The sequence below is a fragment of the Pseudonaja textilis genome, chromosome 4 (assembly GCF_049901715.1).
Source record: "Pseudonaja textilis isolate UNSWEBS1 chromosome 4, rPseTex1.2, whole genome shotgun sequence".
In the NCBI taxonomy this organism is placed as follows: domain Eukaryota; kingdom Metazoa; phylum Chordata; class Lepidosauria; order Squamata; family Elapidae; genus Pseudonaja; species Pseudonaja textilis.
Genome location: NC_141993.1, coordinates 72208954 through 72227533, shown reverse-complemented (window position 1 = coordinate 72227533; position 18580 = coordinate 72208954). Strand labels below are relative to the sequence as shown.

Below are 18580 nucleotides of genomic sequence, written 5' to 3'. Positions count from 1 at the left end.
TTTTTTCTGTGTGTTTTGCTTCTTCTAGATCCTCCCAGCATTGTGTGTCTTAATTCATCACACAGATGTAAATGTGAGTAGTAAAATACTTTGTAAGGTAACAGCAAAGTACACAATCCTATCAGAATTTGTACCTGCTTAAGTATATATTAATCTATTAAACTTACCTTTCAGCAAATCACTGCTATCTCAAATAAGTAAATATGTTTTGTTGTTACATATCAAGGAATGTTGCACATAATCCCTTAACCATGGCTTCCTGGTATTATTACCCTTTCTCCAAATTTAATCATTGAAAAGTTACATAGTTCTATCATGACTTACATATTATCCACATTGTATATCTCATTTAACTACATTATCTTGCTTTGTTTTAACTTTAACTTTATTTTTACCTTATTTTACTTTACTTTTTTTAACTTTAACAACTTTTACTTTACTTTTACTTTACTTTAGAGATGGATGGTACAAAAATGTGTCTGTGATACACAGACAAACATGTACATTTGTACATATATTCATAAGCAAGATTTAATATTCTCCCAGATAAATTAATAATACACAATATTGTAGCAAGAATAGCAAGAAGTTAAGTTTGATACATATTTTATAATTTGTGGTTAGAAATGAGGTTAAAATGAATCTTGGGGAAGGAGGATTCCAAGCAAGTGAGTAGCAGACAGCAATGTAAAATGGGCAGAACTATGAGAGAGGGCAAGAGAACTAATCATGAATTTGATAACAATTATAGCATAGACCTTGATGGTAAAGTCCGCAATAGGCCAATGAATTTCTTTATGGTCTGGAAGCATTTGTATCCTTTTTGTTCTTACTATTATTGAGCTATACTCTAAGATGTGGGTGTAAGAATGTAAGTCAAATTTTCTAGAAAGAGACAGACAATATTAAGTAGAAACATTGCAATCAAATCTCATTGTTTTCTTGCTTGTGAAGTTGTGACGCTTTTTTTCTTCTAATTAGATATTGGTAGATACAGTCTGGGCCCTCTCATACCTAACGGATTCAGGCAATGAACAGATTCAGATGGTGATAGATTCTGGGATAGTTCCTCATTTGGTTCCTCTTCTCAGCCATCAGGAAGTTAAAGTACAAGTAAGTATTCTGCAAGCTTCCTTTCTTTAAATTGAGTTTTTAGGGGAAGCACTACATTAGAAATTAATATATAAAATCTTTTGAGTTGTCATTTTCTCAAAATGAGAACTGTAACATATTCTGATATGAATAGACTTTGTTTTTAGTGTGAAATGGCATATCAAATAAATGAACTGAACAATATTTAACACTCTGTCCTTAGAATAGGAGTACCAAATTACTGTATTTTTTGTACTATAAGATACTCCAGACCCTACGATGCACCTAGTTTTAGGGGAGGAAAACAAGAAAAAAAAATCTGCCTCTGCCTCCCAGCATCCATCGGTATTTATCTGGCTAGTGTCCTTGCAGCAAACAGCCTGGTCAGTTTCAACACATTATCACAGCTTGATTTAGCACAAGCAGCTGATTGGAAGTTGGATCCTCCAATCGGCACTTTCAGACTGCAGGGATCGCTGCTGCCCATCGCTGCCACCATTTTTGGCCCATCCCTGGTGGCGGCAATCGGCATCGCCTATTCCCGCTGCCTCGAACAGGCCGAAAATGGGATGCACGGAAGCCAAAAACAGGGCATGTAGAGGCTGGTAGGTGGGTGGGGTTTCAGCAACATTTGCTCTATAACACGCACAGACATTTCCACGCGCTCTTGTGGGGGGGAAGTGTGTCTTACAATGCGAAAAATACATATCTATTTTCCTAGATAATACTTGGCTCCTTAAAAATTTTTCTTTTGGAACCTTTTCACTGGTAGCATTCAGCTTACAGTAAATAACTTAAATCTGGTGAAGGGATGAAATTAATGCATAATATTTTCAATGAATCACCATTCCTTTCCTTTTGGACATTATTTGACCATCAGGTTTGAATATTTTTTTCTCCTAGACTGCAGCACTCAGAGCTGTAGGCAATATTGTTACTGGCACTGATGAACAAACCCAGGTAGTTCTGAATTGTGAAGCTCTTACACATTTTCCTGCTCTGTTGACACACCCCAAAGAAAAAATTAATAAGGTAATGTAAATATGTACAACACTATTATCTATTACATGTTATTGATAAGAAATTAATATAATTAACTGATCCATTGACTCCACGTGAACACAGCTATGCTCAAACCTTACTGATTCTTGGAAATGATGAAATGGAGGTTAAAATGTAGAGGGATGAATGTGAATCGAAGAGCATGATTGTTTTATTCAGTATATGTAAAAAGTAAATGTGTGTGTGAGTGAAAGAATGCGTGTGGTGCATGTCTGCATTTAGGGCCAAATAATGATGCAAACTGTGGACACTGAAAAGAATTGCTGATATTGGAGTGCATCTGAGGCACAGTTGCTAAGTCATAGGGCCTTTGCTGCAACGTTGCCTGTGATTAAAGCCCAAAATATGTTCACAGTTTGTATCTATAAATTGTAAACCTCTGACATGTTCTTTTAGTCATATAAATGAATATGTAATCTGATCCAAGAATCATTTAATTATTTTTAAAATGCTCAAGCATGTTTTTATTCATAAAGAATAAGCATTTTTTTAAAAAAATAAAAACACATAGAAATTTCAATTGATTACGCTTATAAATTATGCTGTTTTAAAAAAAGCTTCAACAGAACAGTTTTATTTATATGCACATTTCATTTAATTTAGAAATGGCCTTTCTGGAGTAGCAAAAAAGAGTAAATATAATTATAGACTTGTAAATGTTAAAATTCAAAAAGTGAAATATAACTTAAATAAAAGGACTACATTGTACATATTTGATATTTTGATTTTAATTATTTACTGAATTATACTTGTAATACTAAACATCCCCAAGTCTGGTGAGATTTGAGACTGTAGATCCATGATGGCGAACCTATAGCATACTCTCTGTGGGCATATGCACCATCGCCAGCTGCTCTTCTGGTTTACGATGCACACGTGCACGCTGGCCAACTGGTCTTTGCACGTGCCAGAGCTCCCAAAGCCCGAAGACCAGCTGGTTGGCATGCATGTGTGCGCCAGCCAGCTGGTCTTCGGTTTCTGGCACACGCACATTCCAATTTGGGCGCTTGGTGCCAAAAAGATTCGCCATCACTGCTATAGATCAGTTGAAAAGAAAAATAAATGTGCCAAGGCTACCAATCTGGACTAGAGCTTTTCATTGATTTTAAAGCCTAGATGGATTCATGTGGACACAGTTAACTTTTAAATATCTGGCTCAAAATGTTCAACTCTTAAAAGACCAATATAAGTATATTGGAAACATGTCAGTAAACATGTCAGTAATATATGGTTATCATAGAAGTAACGTAGTAGACTTCCATTCATCCACCAAACCTCAAGCAATTGTATTTTGCATCAGTTGAACTGTCCTAATAGTCTAATAGGCCCAGATTGATTGCATTAAATAGCATAATCTGCATGTAATCAATGCATGTATGATCAAAGTAAAATCCATATCCATTAGTGAATAAAGTTAAGGGGTTTGCACAGCTAGTGCAAGAAGATCATAATTTCAGAAGAATTTCCAGGTTCAAACTTGGACTTTCACTGAAGGGTGTGATGTTATGTACAACAGCATGCACCTCATTAGCTAGATCAATCAATTTATTCCCACAGCACCTCTAGCTTTCTGTAGATTAATATTCAGTTCATCCATATCCATTCAAAAATTCCTGGCTTCAGAACATTAGTTGGTATTTACCATTAAGTTTACAAGGACAGCTCCCAGCTCACTGTAATATAAATTGGTCACAATAACTTACCAAATCTGTATTCAATAGGCTTCTCACTACCCAAAACTGTTTACCCTTTATGATACTTTGATGCAAAATTTCTTAACTACACCACAGAGTAGTCAGGGGAATAACCCAGAATATATATTATTTAAATACATTTGTTTAAAGGTCTTTTCTTATGGGCTCAAATTTTTAATCCAGTGAACTTTTAATCCAGTTCAACATTGCACTATGTCATTATAACAAACCCTGGTGGCTTAGTTTACTCAATATTAACTGTAGTGGCTGTTTAATCATCATGCTGAAACAATCAAGCTATGTTATAATTTAACATATTATATGAAGCCAGTCTTTTATTTCATTGTCCCAAAGTCCTATGGAGATTTGTATTTTGGTCAAGAGTTTGGAAATTATCATTATAGTGGCTTGATAATACTTGTAAATCGTTCTCTAAACACAGTGCAACAGCTGGATGCTACCATACGTCAGGTAATATGTTTCATTTTTAACAACTTATCTAGTGAGTTTAAAGCCCATTTTAAAAAAAATGTGCCCTTGATATTTGCATATAGTTTGTAGTCTATATATGTAATGTTCTAAATCAGTACTAGAATCACCAAGGTTTAAAACCAATGAGAAGGGAACCCAGCCCCTTTAAATTCCGGCTAATCTTAGGCTCATTTCATTATTAAACAATTCATCAACTGAAGATTGTAAAATGCTACAACTTCATAAAAGTTTTTGGAAATTTGTTTATTTTATGAATTATACGACTGCCATTTCAGGTGCCCCTGGAGAATATACAAGGATTAAAAACAAAAAGCCTTGATTTATATTTTATTATTTCATATTTACACTTGACCTTAAAATCAGTTCAGTGGGATAATCCCACAAAGTTGTTGTTTATAGGTAAAGGTATGTATATAACCCTAACTTAGTTCTTATCCGATTTAAATAGAACTCATCTTGGAAGCAGATGTATGCTGAACAATTTCAACACAAATAGGTTAACATGCAACTTAAATGGTACCTAGTACCAAGATTTTACTTTACCATGTTCATACTGAAAACATGCAGCCCTACAGGAGTCAAGCCATACTTTCAGAATTTGTAATAGTTCTTTAAGTATTATTAAAGTTACTTTTTTGTTGCAGGAAGCTGTATGGTTCCTATCTAACATCACTGCAGGAAATCAGCAGCAAGTCCAGGCGGTGATAGATGCTAACCTTGTACCAATGATAATACATCTTTTAGATAAGGTTAGTCAAACATTTGCTTAAATTGTTTAGACGGGTGCACATTTGTCTGTTTGATAGATCACATAACTCAGTAAACTTAGCTTTTTCTAGCAAGGCAAGCACCAACCCTCAAGCAACCTGCTAATTATATCACTAAAATAATTATAATTCAAGACTTAGAGAATGAAGTTATGTAAAGGACAAAGTTGATTAAGGAGTTTTAGATATTTTAAATCTATGGTAAATTATGTAATGAACAATCTATTAGTACCATAAATAGCCTTTCTCTTTTCAATAAATTCCTCAATCGTTGTCTACTGCTATAGGCCTTGCACAACAATGAATCATTACAAGTACCAAATTTTATAATGCAAATCAGGTATTAATCACCAGATGCTTTCAAAGGCAGTCATATGTCAACAAAATGCTGTAGGAGGGTGGACTAAATGCAGTGTTTCTTTTGGAGAGAGAGAAAGGATTTTTCATTTCATATTCAGAAATTCTGCTGTAAAGCAGTAGCTAACTAAATAGCTCAAATTTTATTTTAGCCATCTTTCTAAATGGTACAGTGAATGCCACAGAAGTCTTGGTTCTCCAAATTTGGACAAGGTACCATTTCATATTTTAGAACAAGTAAATTATCATATAGAACAGATATATTTGCTCTTCAAATGGAAGACTAAATAGTAATAGGCAATATTTTGGGATATTTGCAGTTTTGATAGCATGATATGAACACTATCAGAGTTTGGGAGAGTCTACCAACTCATAAAATGGGACTCATAATACTGTATATTAAATATAATACCAAACTCCAGGTAAAAAAAGTAATAAACAGGATACCTTCCAGTAAAAAATGAATGCAGCGGTGGCATTAAAGCTACCATACTACATATTAATATCTGCAGGCAATAAGATTACTCTACTCTCTTAACAGAAATTAGGTTGGTATTCTATTCTCTTTCCTGCCATTTTTTTTTTTGCCTTACATATCAACTCCAAGCAGATATATACATAACTACTTGGCTCAATTGCTTTATGAATCAAGGATTAAAAGGATTTGGGGAGATAAATAGATTACACTGTGCCTCTCAAATCATTGTAGCTACCTTCTGCTTTGGTAGTTCACTAATTGTTAATAATAGTTTTAACTTTTATGCAGCCCACTCTAGATAGCTCACATCAATCAAATTGCAATAAAATCAGTAAACCATTAAAGTTAGAAGATGGCAAGTGCAGTGAAGCTGCGGTTTCTTTTTTACCAAAGGTCTGGGTGAAGAACCAGATCTTCGCAGCACTTTTAGCTGTCTGGTAGGAATGAACCAGATACAGTTTCTCCCCACCAAACTCATATAACCTCTGGACTCTGGAACAGAACCTTGACGGCTTTACTTGGCTACCCAGGGTTGAAAGATATAATTCAGTATCTTCAGCATACTGATAATACTGAGCCCCAAATTGGCAGATAACCGTACCCAGCAGTTTCATGTAGATGTTGAAAAGAATGGGAGAAAGAGTGAAACTGGAGTCGGGGGTCCAATCAGTTCAAATGAATGTAGGTTTATTGTATGCTAATGCTCTTTACAAGAATATGAACTACTAACGATCAAAGCAAATTGGCAGCAGATAAAGAGTCAACAGAATTCATGGTGGGCTGTGGACTTAGATTTCATGTGGGCATGAAGTGACTTACAACTGATGGCATGTTTGACCCTTCCCTTGGGCTCAGCCTGATTATCTCCTACAGTTAATAGTTAAGGTACAGCTAGTCCTTGACTTAGTACCAGTCATTTAGCAATAGTTCAAAGTTATGACAAATCCCAAAAAAGTAACTTTACGCCCTAAATTTGAAGTTCCATTCTCCATGCTTCGACACATGACCACATTTTCGACACTTTGCAATGTACAATGTTTTTCCAGAACCTGGCATTTACTTTCAGTTTCTGGGTAAAAATCCCCATAAAGAACAATGGATTTGCTTTTTAAGTTTCCCCCTTAAAAATCTTCCATTTATCTTATTAAGTAAAGCTTGGGCTGAAAATAATGTATCAATTTTTTCATGTTTTTAGGGTGACTTTGGTACACAAAAGGAAGCTGCTTGGGCTATAAGTAACCTGACAATCAGTGGAAGAAAAGATCAAGTAAGTAATACCTCATACATATTTGAGATAGGGGAATATGATGGAATTAAAATGGAAATGCAAATGGGATGCACGGTACAATTAGAAGATATTTAGGAGGTCCAGTTTGAGTTTTCTTCAGGTATATCAGATTGGAGTATAGAACTCCTTCATTATTGTTTTCCAGTGCAAGCTTGCTCAGAACTGAATTACCTAACTCTTATTAGATTTGTTTTGGATACTTTTAAAGTTTATAGCACTAGCACTTAGACTTATATACCATTTTATAGCACTAAGCAGTTTTACAGAATCAGCATATTGCCCCCAATAATCTGGGTCCTCGTTTTACTGTCCTTGGAAGGATGAAAAGCTGAGTCAACCTTGAGCCTGGTGAGACCCAAACTGCCAAACTGCTGGCAGCCAGTGAGCAGCAGAAGTAGCCTGCAGTACTACATTCTAACCACTGCACCATCATGGCTCAAAAAAGTCTTTAGAATAGTTTAACTTCTGATTAACTGAAACAAAAATGTCTCAAAACAGTTTCCAGTTTCACATTCCTTAAGTTTATATCTCAATTACAGTATGGTATAGAAATAGATAATAGTACTTTAAGGGTACCTTCAGAATAAACAATATTAAGGTAAATTATCTCAGTACAGTTTAATTTATAATATCTCAGTTTTCTGTAAAGTAATTAAAATCATATGTGTGTTTTCAATTATTTAAACCAAAAGATTATAAACAGTATTCAGTGCACAGAATGTTTTCGTATGTTCCCTTCTTATTGCAGTGGCCTTCATTCATAAGTCAGTATATAGGTTGTGATGATGCATAATAGAATTACAGGTAGTCCTTGCTTAATTATTGTCTCGTTTAGCAAATGTTCTGTTAGACAACACTGAAAAATTAACTATATGACCAACCCTCACGCTTACGACCATTGCAGCATCCAGTGGTCACAAGATCACTTTTTGTGTGTCTCATGGTTAGCTTCTGACAAGCAAGGTAGAAACTAGCAGTAAAATCACATGTGATCATGTAGTGTCTCATATAACAACTGTGTCACTTACTGACAGAATTGCTGGGGCCAATTGTGGTCATTAAGCAGATTACTTATAGTGGAAATTGTTTAGATACACTTGTACAGAAAAGTACCTTTATATATGCAAAGAACTTCAGATCAAAAAATTGAATTATTTTACATTAAATTACCATCCTTACACTTTAAATCAGTAGGAACATGCAGTATCTAGAAATTGTAAATTTCTAAATTCATCAAATGTGTGTTCAATCTGATAAAGAACAATACTTGACTTTTAAAAAAAAATCACGGTAGTTTATATCATTAAGATCTATGTATTCCCTAGTCTGTAGATAATACCTTTCAGGTTAAGAAATAATATCTAATCATTTATTGTTTTAAATATACATACCGTTTTCTGTTTTTAACATTATCTTAATTTATGGCCCTGATATCAATTTTGTTTTTTAGGTGGCATACCTAATTCAACAAAATGTAATTCCTCCATTTTGCAACTTGTTAATAGTAAAAGATGCTCAGGTCGTACAAGTAGTGCTGGATGGGCTAAGTAATATATTAAAAATGGCTGATGATGAGGCAGAAACCATAGCCAACTTTATTGAAGAATGTGGAGGTATAATTTGTTTACATTATAAAAGATTTGAATTCATTACCTTTCTATCAGTTTAAATTATTTCATATTTTGTCACAGTTCCAGATATGTTGATATTCTAAAAATATGCATATTTATTTATTGAAATATGGTTACAGAAATAATTATGTCCTGAAAATATTCTATCTATAGTTGATTATGGACTTTTTCTTTGCTTTGCCTATAGGATTGGAGAAAATTGAACAACTACAAAATCATGAAAATGAAGACATCTACAAACTGGCTTATGAGATCATTGATCAATTCTTCTCTTCAGATGATGTAAGTAAATTCTGTTTATGAATATTGAATATGTTACCAAGCTCTCTATTACATTTGGAAGTGCTTTATTTTTTAACCATTTTAGTTTTTGTTTCTCCAACTCGATGCATGAAAAGTTGTGCAGCTGTTACAGAGAAAGGGGGAAGAGAGGTTTCCTTGATCAAAACTAATCCTGAAAAATTCACAGAACGCTCTTTTAAACTACAGGTAGTCCTTGTTTCGCAATGGCAGTTGGAATTGGCAAACCAGTTGTTAAGCAAAGCAGTTGCTAAGAGAAAAATCACATCACTATGCTTAAACTATTTTATTTTGACTTTTGTTTGCTTTACAGTGTCAGAATGATACGGTCCCAAATGGCAGGGAATGTTTCTGGAATGACTCATAAGGAAGTAGGATAAAAGGGCAAATCTTATAGTAGCCCTTTTCCCCATTTAGCCATTCTTTGGGATGTTCACCTCAGTGCTGGCATAATTAGCCATAATATCAAAGAGAATTGATATTTTACATTCATTAGGGAGGAAGAGATTACAAGAAAGTCAGCAGCCATATATAGTTGAGGATACACATTGAAAGGAATGTGTTAGCCCCCACTGCAAGCCAGAGTGACTTGGGAAGCAAACAGATTCTAGGGTGAAATTGATTAGGGTCTTATCAGTGTCAGGCAGCAAGACCAGTGGTATGATCAACTAATTAAGGTCACAGTGCTAAGTTTGTTAATTTATAGTTAGCACACTTTAGGGATAAGCTAAGCTGTAGATAAAAGCAACTCAGAGATCAATTGTTCAGGCAATCTCTGTTCTACAGGTGAGCAGGAGCAGGATATGTCAGGGACAGAACAACCTATACCGGATCTGGGCATTTTACTACCTCCAGGCCACATTCGACCCTTTGGCTATCCCTGCCCCACCAGTATGAGGTCAATTGGAAATTAGAAATCAAATTGAGTGCGCCACAGGAGGCTGGAGAAGTCGAGTCGAGTCTGGCTCACCTTGTGTTTCTTCAGTCGGCTGGCAGCCACAGGAGGGCGAGGAGAGAAAGTACTTTTCTGTGCTTGTGCAGCATTTCTGGAGCAGCCTGGGGTGATGGAGTTTGAGGACATCAAATTGGGTTATATAGGTTCGCTCTCCAACACAGTCAGTTTCTCAAGTGTCCCCTTGGGAAAATTAATTATCCACCCTTGACATATACTGACTGTAAAGGCAAATATGACAGATACAGACACTGTGAAGGTTGTAATTAATGAAAGACATTGGTCACAAGGTTGTTTTTTCATCACTATTGTAACTACACATTTTTGCTGTCCAAGGTAGGAATTAAACAAAAACTTACCTGTAATGTTGCTAGCAATAAATCTACACCCACAAGCCAAAAGAGGTGCTCACAGGACCAAGTCTTTGTCCCTGCTGCAAATGCAGCATAGTGCCTCATAACTATACAGTATCTAATTCCAGATCTTTCTGTTGTTGTTTTTTTAACAGATAGATGAAGATCCAAGCCTTGTTCCTGAAACAATACAAGGTGGAACATTTGGTTTCAATTCATCTGCCAATGTACCTGCAGAAGGGTTCCAGTTCTAGAGTGGTATTTTGGAATTTAGGTACAATGCAGCACTGAATAAAAAAGGTTTGATCCATCAAGCTTGGCTCATGGGATCCGCTGCTGCATTAAATCAGGAAAGAAAATGTGAAGATTTCATTTGGAATCACAGAAAAGCCCGAATGAAGTCAAGATGGCGAGTGGGTGCGAGTGAGAGTGAGTGGCAAAATGTAATGAAAAACTTCACACTGAATGCTTATATAGGTTGTTCAAAGGAAAAGGGCTACAGGTCAAAGAAATTCAGTGCCTGAGGAGGGACATTGATTTAATTAGCGCAATTGTGGGGAAAATGCAGTACTATTCTATCATCAAGCCATGTAAGCATAAAGGAGAATAGGATGCCCATATAAGTCCAAGGAGAATGAGCCCAGGCCTTGCTAATGAAGCACCGTGTGAATGGACAACATTGAGTGAATGTCTGGACTCAGTGCTGTGGGGCCACGTGTGTTTTTCAAATCTAGGGCTCTTTAGCTCATAAAGCAGACTCCTAGTCTTGGAGTGGGGTGTGTACGAGAGTATGGTTGTGATGCTGTATGTGAATGCATGCAAGCTTGATTTGCCTTCAGGGGGCTGATAATAACCCTAGTCAATCATCAAAAGGAGTGCATAAGTGTTATAACACTGGACACACAAAAAAAGAGACCGGTTTAGCAGCAGACTATGGTTTTACTCCTGCAGCCTGTGTTTTTATTTTATTTTATCCCTTTCAGTTTTAGTTATTTTATTTCCTGTATGGCTTATTACTAGTTGCTTGTAAAGTCAGAAAACATTGAGGAAGGCTTCCCTGTGCATTTGCACCAGATGATTGCTCATTATTACAAAAAAAAGTTTTCCATATCAAAACTATTTTGTGTAGATTTTTGCATGGAATCCATACATTTCCCTCTTCTAACTATTGTGTTGCAGTACACAAAAATTATCATAATACTAGAAAACAATGTTTATCATCTTTTCATTTTCAGAGGTGACACAAAGCTATTTTTGCATGCGGTAATCTACAGCAGTGGTCGCCAACCATTGGGCCGGGGACCACTGGTGGTCCGCAAGAAAATTGTGGTCCGCAGAAAAATGTCCCCCCCAAGCAATTAATCCAGGCTGCGTGGGAACACCAGGCTTGCGTCGCTTGCATTGCCAACAACACGAGGTAGTGAGGGGAGGCAGAAAAGGGGGGGACGGGGAACTTGCCCCACTCACCCCCGCGCCTTGCCTGGCCACCCTGCTGCTGCTTTTCGCTTCGGCTTTTGGCTGCATGCAAGGAAAGCAGCCAAAGTCTGTCTTTCTCTCCCCCAAATTCCGCCAGAAATGAGTCTTTGGGACCCTATAAGGCCTTCTGCTCCAAGAGGCTGCAAAGACTCATTCCTGGTGGAGTTTGGGGAGGAGAAAGAAAGTCTTCTGCTGCTTTCCTTGTATAAAGCCAAAAGTATCTCCCTCTCTCCCCCCACGAGAACAGAACTGGAGACGGTATCCTGCGATCCCAAATAAAGAACAATCGATTGGTAGGAAAATGGGGTTGGGAATTTTCCTGCAGACTTTTTTGGGGGAGGGGTTTCCTGAGGTCTCTGGTCCACAGGATTTAAAACTATGAGTTTGGTAGTCCCTGAGGTCCAAAAGGTTGGCGACCCCTGACCTACAGCATAGCTCATTTTTAGATTTTGTTGAGTCCTGTAACCAGCTGTTTCTGTTGTGGTAGAATACCGTGCTGTGTTTCAATGTTAATTGTTTTCAACTTTGTTTTCTATGAAAATGATATGGAAACCTCAAAATAAAATTTGGTGCATATGTACTGCTGAAAAGATTGGAGATGTGAATAGATGTACAAATCAAGTCATGGTTTGAACACTGTTGATACCACCTAATCTGTCCAATTGTTCTAGACTTTTATCTTTAGATGTAGACAGCCATGAACAATCTATTTTGAGCCACTTTAGAGAGAACTTTGTATTCTTAACTTGCATGAAAATGCAAGTGGTTTTTGTAATTGGAATAATACCTCAATTTGAGGTTCTGCACACTAAATTAAAGATAACATTACAAATATGTACAAAAAGAAAACTCTTTATAAGGTGGCTCATTGTAGGAAATGCTGTGCCTTCCCCTTTGAGCACAAGTGTTGCATGATCAACAGTTTGCTGTAAGAAAACGTACCAGGTTAGCCACCATTAGCATCTATATCTCTACCTTGTGTTTTTTTTAAATCCGCTGGTAATTCTGAAATGCAGTAGAATGGATACAAATTATTTTGTGATCATAACTCTTTGTTGGACTAGAGTATTTTTGCAGCATTCCTTGTCATCAAGAAACATGGTTAAAAGTTTAACTAGATGCAGCAGAAAACTAGCTTGTGAAATTTATCCAAGTAGAATGCAGGCTAGGCTGTCTTGGGAAAATAAACATTAAAACTTAAAACAAGATTATGTTGGTATATGTATTTTTGTCTAAAGAAATGGTGGTGTAATTTCTTATTTCTTCTTTTAATCCTGAACTTCACTTTCCATGTTCTATTTATACCATTTTAAGCAAGGGTAAAATATTTCAGTATTATATTTCTGCATTCACCAACTGGAATTATTTAGTCATATCAAATGATGATTTAGTCACATTTAGTCATATCAAAACTTTCTCCAAATCACTAATTACTATAATCAATATGCACAAAATAAGTTTTAGAAACATTTGGGGTTCTTGCCAAATCACAAACCCAACTTCAAGCTTGCACATGGCAATTTAGTTGCTCCTTTTTTTCTGGCTAGAGATAAATCATACTGTATATTGCCAGTGGGGAAGGGAGATGTATATTTTACATCTAACCAGGGAATTGATACACTAAAAAGTCAAAAAGCCAGTTCGGTATAGGGGTTAAAAGCATCAGGCTAGAAATCTAGAGATCTTGAGTTCTAGTTTCATCTTCTCACAAAGCCTGCTTGCCGAGTGACTTTGGACTAATCATTTCTCTCATCCCTAGAAAGGAAGCAGTAGCAAAAAAACTTCTGAAAAACCTTGCCAGGAAAACAAGACTTATCCAGGCAGTCTCTTAGAATCCAATATGATTGAACTGGGGGAAAAGGAATTAAAATGGAATAGGTAAAATAGTTGCTCAAAAGTGTAACAGCATTTTTATATTCAGATTAAATAATTTACTGTTTAAAGCTGAACATTCGTAACACATGACTGAACTTGGTCCACTGATTTTATCCCCAAATAGAATGTTTCCAATAATATTTTTAAAAAGTGAGGAAACGCCATTTGAGATTACAAAAACTCATTTTTCCTTTCCAATGTGGTATACAGGAAGATGACAAATTTAATTGAAAATGTTTTTTTACAAGAAAAAATATCTTACTGATGTCCATTTTAAATATTTTTAAAGTGATCTTGCCTATTTGTATTTGCACAATGCATATTTTAATCCAAGATTCAAAATTAGCGTATTGCTGCATTTTGAATCCACTAATAAAATTTTGGATCTTAAGCATCTCCTGGCCAAGCATCTATGCAATTGGTTCATCCTTTTCACCTTAAGAGATAGTACTTCAAAACAACAAACTACAGTAAATCTCTCACAAGATACAAGGTGGTCTAAGAAACAAATATCAACAAATGGGGAGGGGAGGAAACAAGACTGAAAAATCAGATGTTTAGAACATACAACATCCAGAAAATATATCTAATAAAGGTAAATTGCTGAATAAAAATCTAAACCTGGAGGTAGCTTATCAGGTATTTAGGCATTCCTGATAGCTGGCTTGCCTCAGGATATTTCCTAACAAATGGTTCAAATATGATACTGTTATCTCTGGAAATGATAGTTCTGTATTTTTATTGTAGGTCCTGTTTTAATCTGAATTTTAATATTAATTCACACTAGTCCTGAAATAAACTTTGAAAAGTAGCTAGTCTTGAACAAAATTGCTTATAGTGGTAGAAATACATTCTTAAAGGTGAAAAATTGTGCAAATTTGAACACTTAAACTGAAATTGTATATATTTGGGTTTACTCAGCTGAAGTAATTATTAATTGCTGGTTAATATATTATAAAATGCGTGCATGTAGTTTTCAGCTGTCAGTTTCATAGGATGTTTATCTTTCATTTTCTATTAATGAATTCTCGGTGAAATTATTTGTCCAATCCAAAGTAAAATATTCTTAAGAATAAATACGAGAAAGGGGTATGGGTCTTGCTTTTTGTAACACATTCAGATTATTGAGGTTTGTCTCAAATGTGCGCTTTTGGGCTCCAGATTGCCATCAGAAACTTAGGTTTTAGAACTGCAAACTTTCTCTTCGTTTTCGCTCTCCACCGCTTTACTTTCCCCCTGGAATAGCCGCCGCGGCCACTTTGGGTCAGGCACTTCTTTTGCTTCCTGGAGTCGCCTTCGTTTTTCTAGAGAACATTCATGGAAAGAAGACGTCCGCAGTTTTCTGCAGTTTTCGCACTCGTAGAGCTCCTCTCTGTCTGACACCCTGTCGTCCATCGAGTCGCTCCCGAATCCAAATGTACGCCTCAAAGGGAAGGACGCTGCGGAGATGTCGGTAGATTCTCTCGGTTCAGCGCGGCTCGGGAAGAATCTTATTTCCTCGAGCTTTTCCAAATCCCGGGGGGAGTGTGACGGTTCCGTCAGAGCCGGAGTTTTGAAGCTTATGTAAGTGGCGGCAGCTGCCAAGATGCAGGCCAGGAAGGCCAAGAACAGGCTCTGCCCGGGGCTGATGGAGAAATGATACCCGTGAAACTCCTTCTTGGTGCGGATCCGTCTGGCGACCACCTCCAAGAGGCAGAAGCCGAGCGCCGTCGCAGAGACGATCAGCAGCGTGGTGAAGCCGTGGAAGAACGGCGCCCACGAGCGCCACCGCCGCCATCCCAAGAAGTCCAGCGTCAGGGCCAACGAGCCAATCAACACGCTGAAGATGCAGCAGAAAGCGATGGCCAACATAAGGGGAGCCCCGTTCGGGCCCAACAGCAGCGACCCGGAAGCGGGGCCGGCCTTGTTGATGACCCAAGACGCTCCCAGCACAATCTGTAGATCTCCGCCGCTCACCAGCACCCAGCTGGGATAAGCCCCCGCCGTGCCAATCACGGCCAGCGCCATGCTTTGCGTCAGCGCCGCTGCCAAGTTCCCCTCCCGCTGGCGTCTCCGCCGCCGCCGCCGCCGAATCAAGCGGAGTCCTCTGGACTCCGCGAGGTTGCCGGCGTCCTCGCTTCTCCTGCCCGTCTCCAACATGATCGGCTGCGAACCCCGAGAGCGTCGGCTCGTCCGGGGCTGCTTCGCCCGGCGGCTTGTCAGAACCTGACAGGGACAGTTAAAGCCCGACTTGGGGGAGCGGGGGGGTGGGGGAAGTGTGGAAGAAAGTTCCACTTTTCCCGCCAGGAGAGTGGGGCTTGGCCTTGCGGAGTGAGGAATTCGGAGCTACCACCGGTAGCCTCGACGGAGAAAGATCTTACCGATTGATAGTTACCAATTACCTGCTAAAATTAACTGTTGGCTTTAAAACGTGACGAGTGGAAGCTGCGGATTGGCCACATTCTCACTAAATTTAAATTCAGACGGGAACTGTTTGCTAACCTTTCGTTACTTAGGAACATTTCAGGAACAATACCGACAAAACCATCGCTCACTGACTAATCCCCGTTCTGTGTTTAGGACTAAACAGATTTTTTTTCTCCAGGCCGGGGGGTGGGGGGGTATTCTGAACCCTGGAAAACATTACTATTTTAAAAACCGTTAAACCCGTAGTGGTGTGATAAATTTACAAACAAGGGCGAAGAAACGGACCACTGTAAAAAGATGGGGTATATCCTTTACTTTGGAATTGGGGGGACACCAAGCATTGCATTGAGATTGTCAAAAGCAGATGTACTAAATTACAAATGTATTGCACATATTAACTGTTATGTAGCCGGAAGGATGTAAATAGCTTGGGAGTCCTTAGTAAATTGGAGGAAAATTTTAAATTTTGCAGTTGTAGTTCTTTTTCTATAAAAAAATAAAAATATATAAAATCTTAGTGGTCTAACTCTGCTTCCTAGAGCTATGATTTATAACTAGTTTGTTCCAGACAAATTTTGTTGGGATAAAGAAACAAACTGCCTCAAGTTTCAAATATAATTTCAATCAATTGCTTTCCAACAGAACAGGACACTGTTTAATTATCTTTTTTCTATCCTGGCCAATGATGATATTCCCTAAAGCCATAAAAAATTGGCGAGCAGGTACTTGAAGAACCACTTTATTCCATATTTACTTGAACATGCATTATTACATTATTTCTTTTAGTCTCCTTATCCAAAAGGTCTTTTCAGTGCTTGTGTCCAGATCTTGCAATATTTCATAATGGTAAAAATTTCCATATTGAAGAAAAGCTTTCTAAATTTTTAGAACATAAGCCATTTGTTTAGCATTTTACAGCACAATTTTTATTTTCATTTTTGCCATCAGCTGTTGCAAATGTGTATGTTTAAAAGATGAAACGTGTTCATTATATTATAACATTAAAATAAAATGATAATGGGAGATGTTATTTGAAACGTTTTCTTTAGATATAATCTGGATTCTTCTGAAAATTCTCCTGAACTAATGTTAATATATGTTTTCTGAATTTATGATAGCCCTAGAGGTTTGTGGTATAATTAATTTCACTATTGCAATTTAACCAGATTTACCTTGTCACAAAATCAATGTGCAAACACAGCCTATGGTAGCCTTCCTCAATCTGGGCATCTCAACATAATATGGAATAACTCATGAAATTGCTGAGGCTTCTGGGAGATGAAAGTCCACCTGGAGGGTATCCAAGAGGCTCACCCATATGTCTGATATTAATTTTCCCAGTTTTCACACTAGCAGCTTCCAACTAAATGTAAGCGCTTGTTATATCAATAGCATTGAGTTATATACTGCTTCATAGTCTTTACAGCTCTCTCGAAGTGGTTTACAGAGTCAGCATATTGCCCCCAAGAATCTGGGTCCTCATCTTACCGACCTCAGAAGGATGGAAGACTTGAGTCAACCTTGAGCCGGTCAGGATTAAATTCCTCACAGTGGGCAGAGTCATACTGTGTATTTTAACTATTGTACCACCACAAAAATATTTTGAACAAGTTAAAGAAACGATGATTGTTTGGGGGAAGATATGGGATTGATTTGGAGAAATGGGAAAAATTGTGGTCTCAAAATTATAAAATGACAATGTCAACAGCTTATAAAGAAAACTTGTATAAGATGTTTTACAGGTGGCATTTTCCCCCGACAAGAATTGCAAGAATGTTCAAGAACAAATCTGAAAAGTGCTGGAAATGTCATCAGATACCTGGCTCATACTACCATATGTGGTGGACTTGTGAGGACGCTAGAAAATATTGGACTAAAATTCGCATATGGTTGGAAAAAATGACAAAGATACATATAGACTTGAAACCAGAAATTTTTTTATTGGGAATCTTACCTGATATATATAATAAAAATTTGAAGTATTTGATTGTAAATATATTAACAGCGGCTAGGATTGTATTTGCTAAGAACTGGAAGAGTTAGAAAACTCCATCAGAGGAAGAAACTATTAAGAAAATATTGGATTGTGCTGAAATGAGTAAATTGACATTTGAAATCAGAACAAGAAGATAAACAATTTTATGAAATTTGGGATCTTTTTTATCAATGGTTAGATAATAAAACATAATAATAATATTCAGATTTAGCATAAAAATTTTTTTTCCTTTTTTTTTGATATTATCTTTATAAAACATTATCAAGATAGATTTGGTATGATCTTATGATTTATTGCAAAATAAACTAAGTAAACTATAGTTATCTCGTTAAAATATGAATTAACAAAATTATAAATGATT

At 37.0% G+C, this 18580-nt stretch overlaps 2 protein-coding genes and 1 non-coding gene across 5 annotated transcripts in view; 2 read left to right on the top strand and 1 right to left on the bottom strand.

Annotated features, from left to right (window-relative positions):
• Window positions 1-13150, top strand: part of KPNA4 (karyopherin subunit alpha 4) — a 28887-nt gene extending 15737 nt beyond the window's left edge. For all 3 annotated transcript variants that reach the window (XM_026705823.2, XM_087933366.1, XM_087933365.1), the window contains exons 10-17: window positions 29-73; window positions 982-1113; window positions 1996-2124; window positions 4985-5089; window positions 7138-7209; window positions 8681-8843; window positions 9049-9143; window positions 10622-13150. In XM_026705823.2, coding sequence (XP_026561608.1) covers window positions 29-73; window positions 982-1113; window positions 1996-2124; window positions 4985-5089; window positions 7138-7209; window positions 8681-8843; window positions 9049-9143; window positions 10622-10720 — 840 coding nt within the window. In that variant the 3' untranslated portion in view covers window positions 10721-13150. The remainder of the gene's footprint in view (window positions 1-28; window positions 74-981; window positions 1114-1995; window positions 2125-4984; window positions 5090-7137; window positions 7210-8680; window positions 8844-9048; window positions 9144-10621) is intronic.
• LOC113439826 (small Cajal body-specific RNA 7) lies at window positions 2242-2580 on the top strand. Its single transcript, XR_003374631.2, has one exon.
• A 1389-nt stretch (window positions 13151-14539) lies between the features above and the next one.
• LOC113439798 (uncharacterized) lies at window positions 14540-17245 on the bottom strand. Its single transcript, XM_026705824.2, has one exon. It carries the CDS (start codon window positions 15954-15956, stop codon window positions 14994-14996), a length of 963 nt encoding a protein of 320 aa, XP_026561609.1. The 5' UTR covers window positions 15957-17245; the 3' UTR covers window positions 14540-14993.
• Window positions 17246-18580: the final 1335 nt, after the last annotated feature.

Coding starts and splice junctions, on each gene's coding strand:
- LOC113439798 (XM_026705824.2), bottom strand. CDS start 15,956: ATGTTGGAGACGGGCAGGAGAAGCGAGGACGCCGGCAACCTCGCGGAG.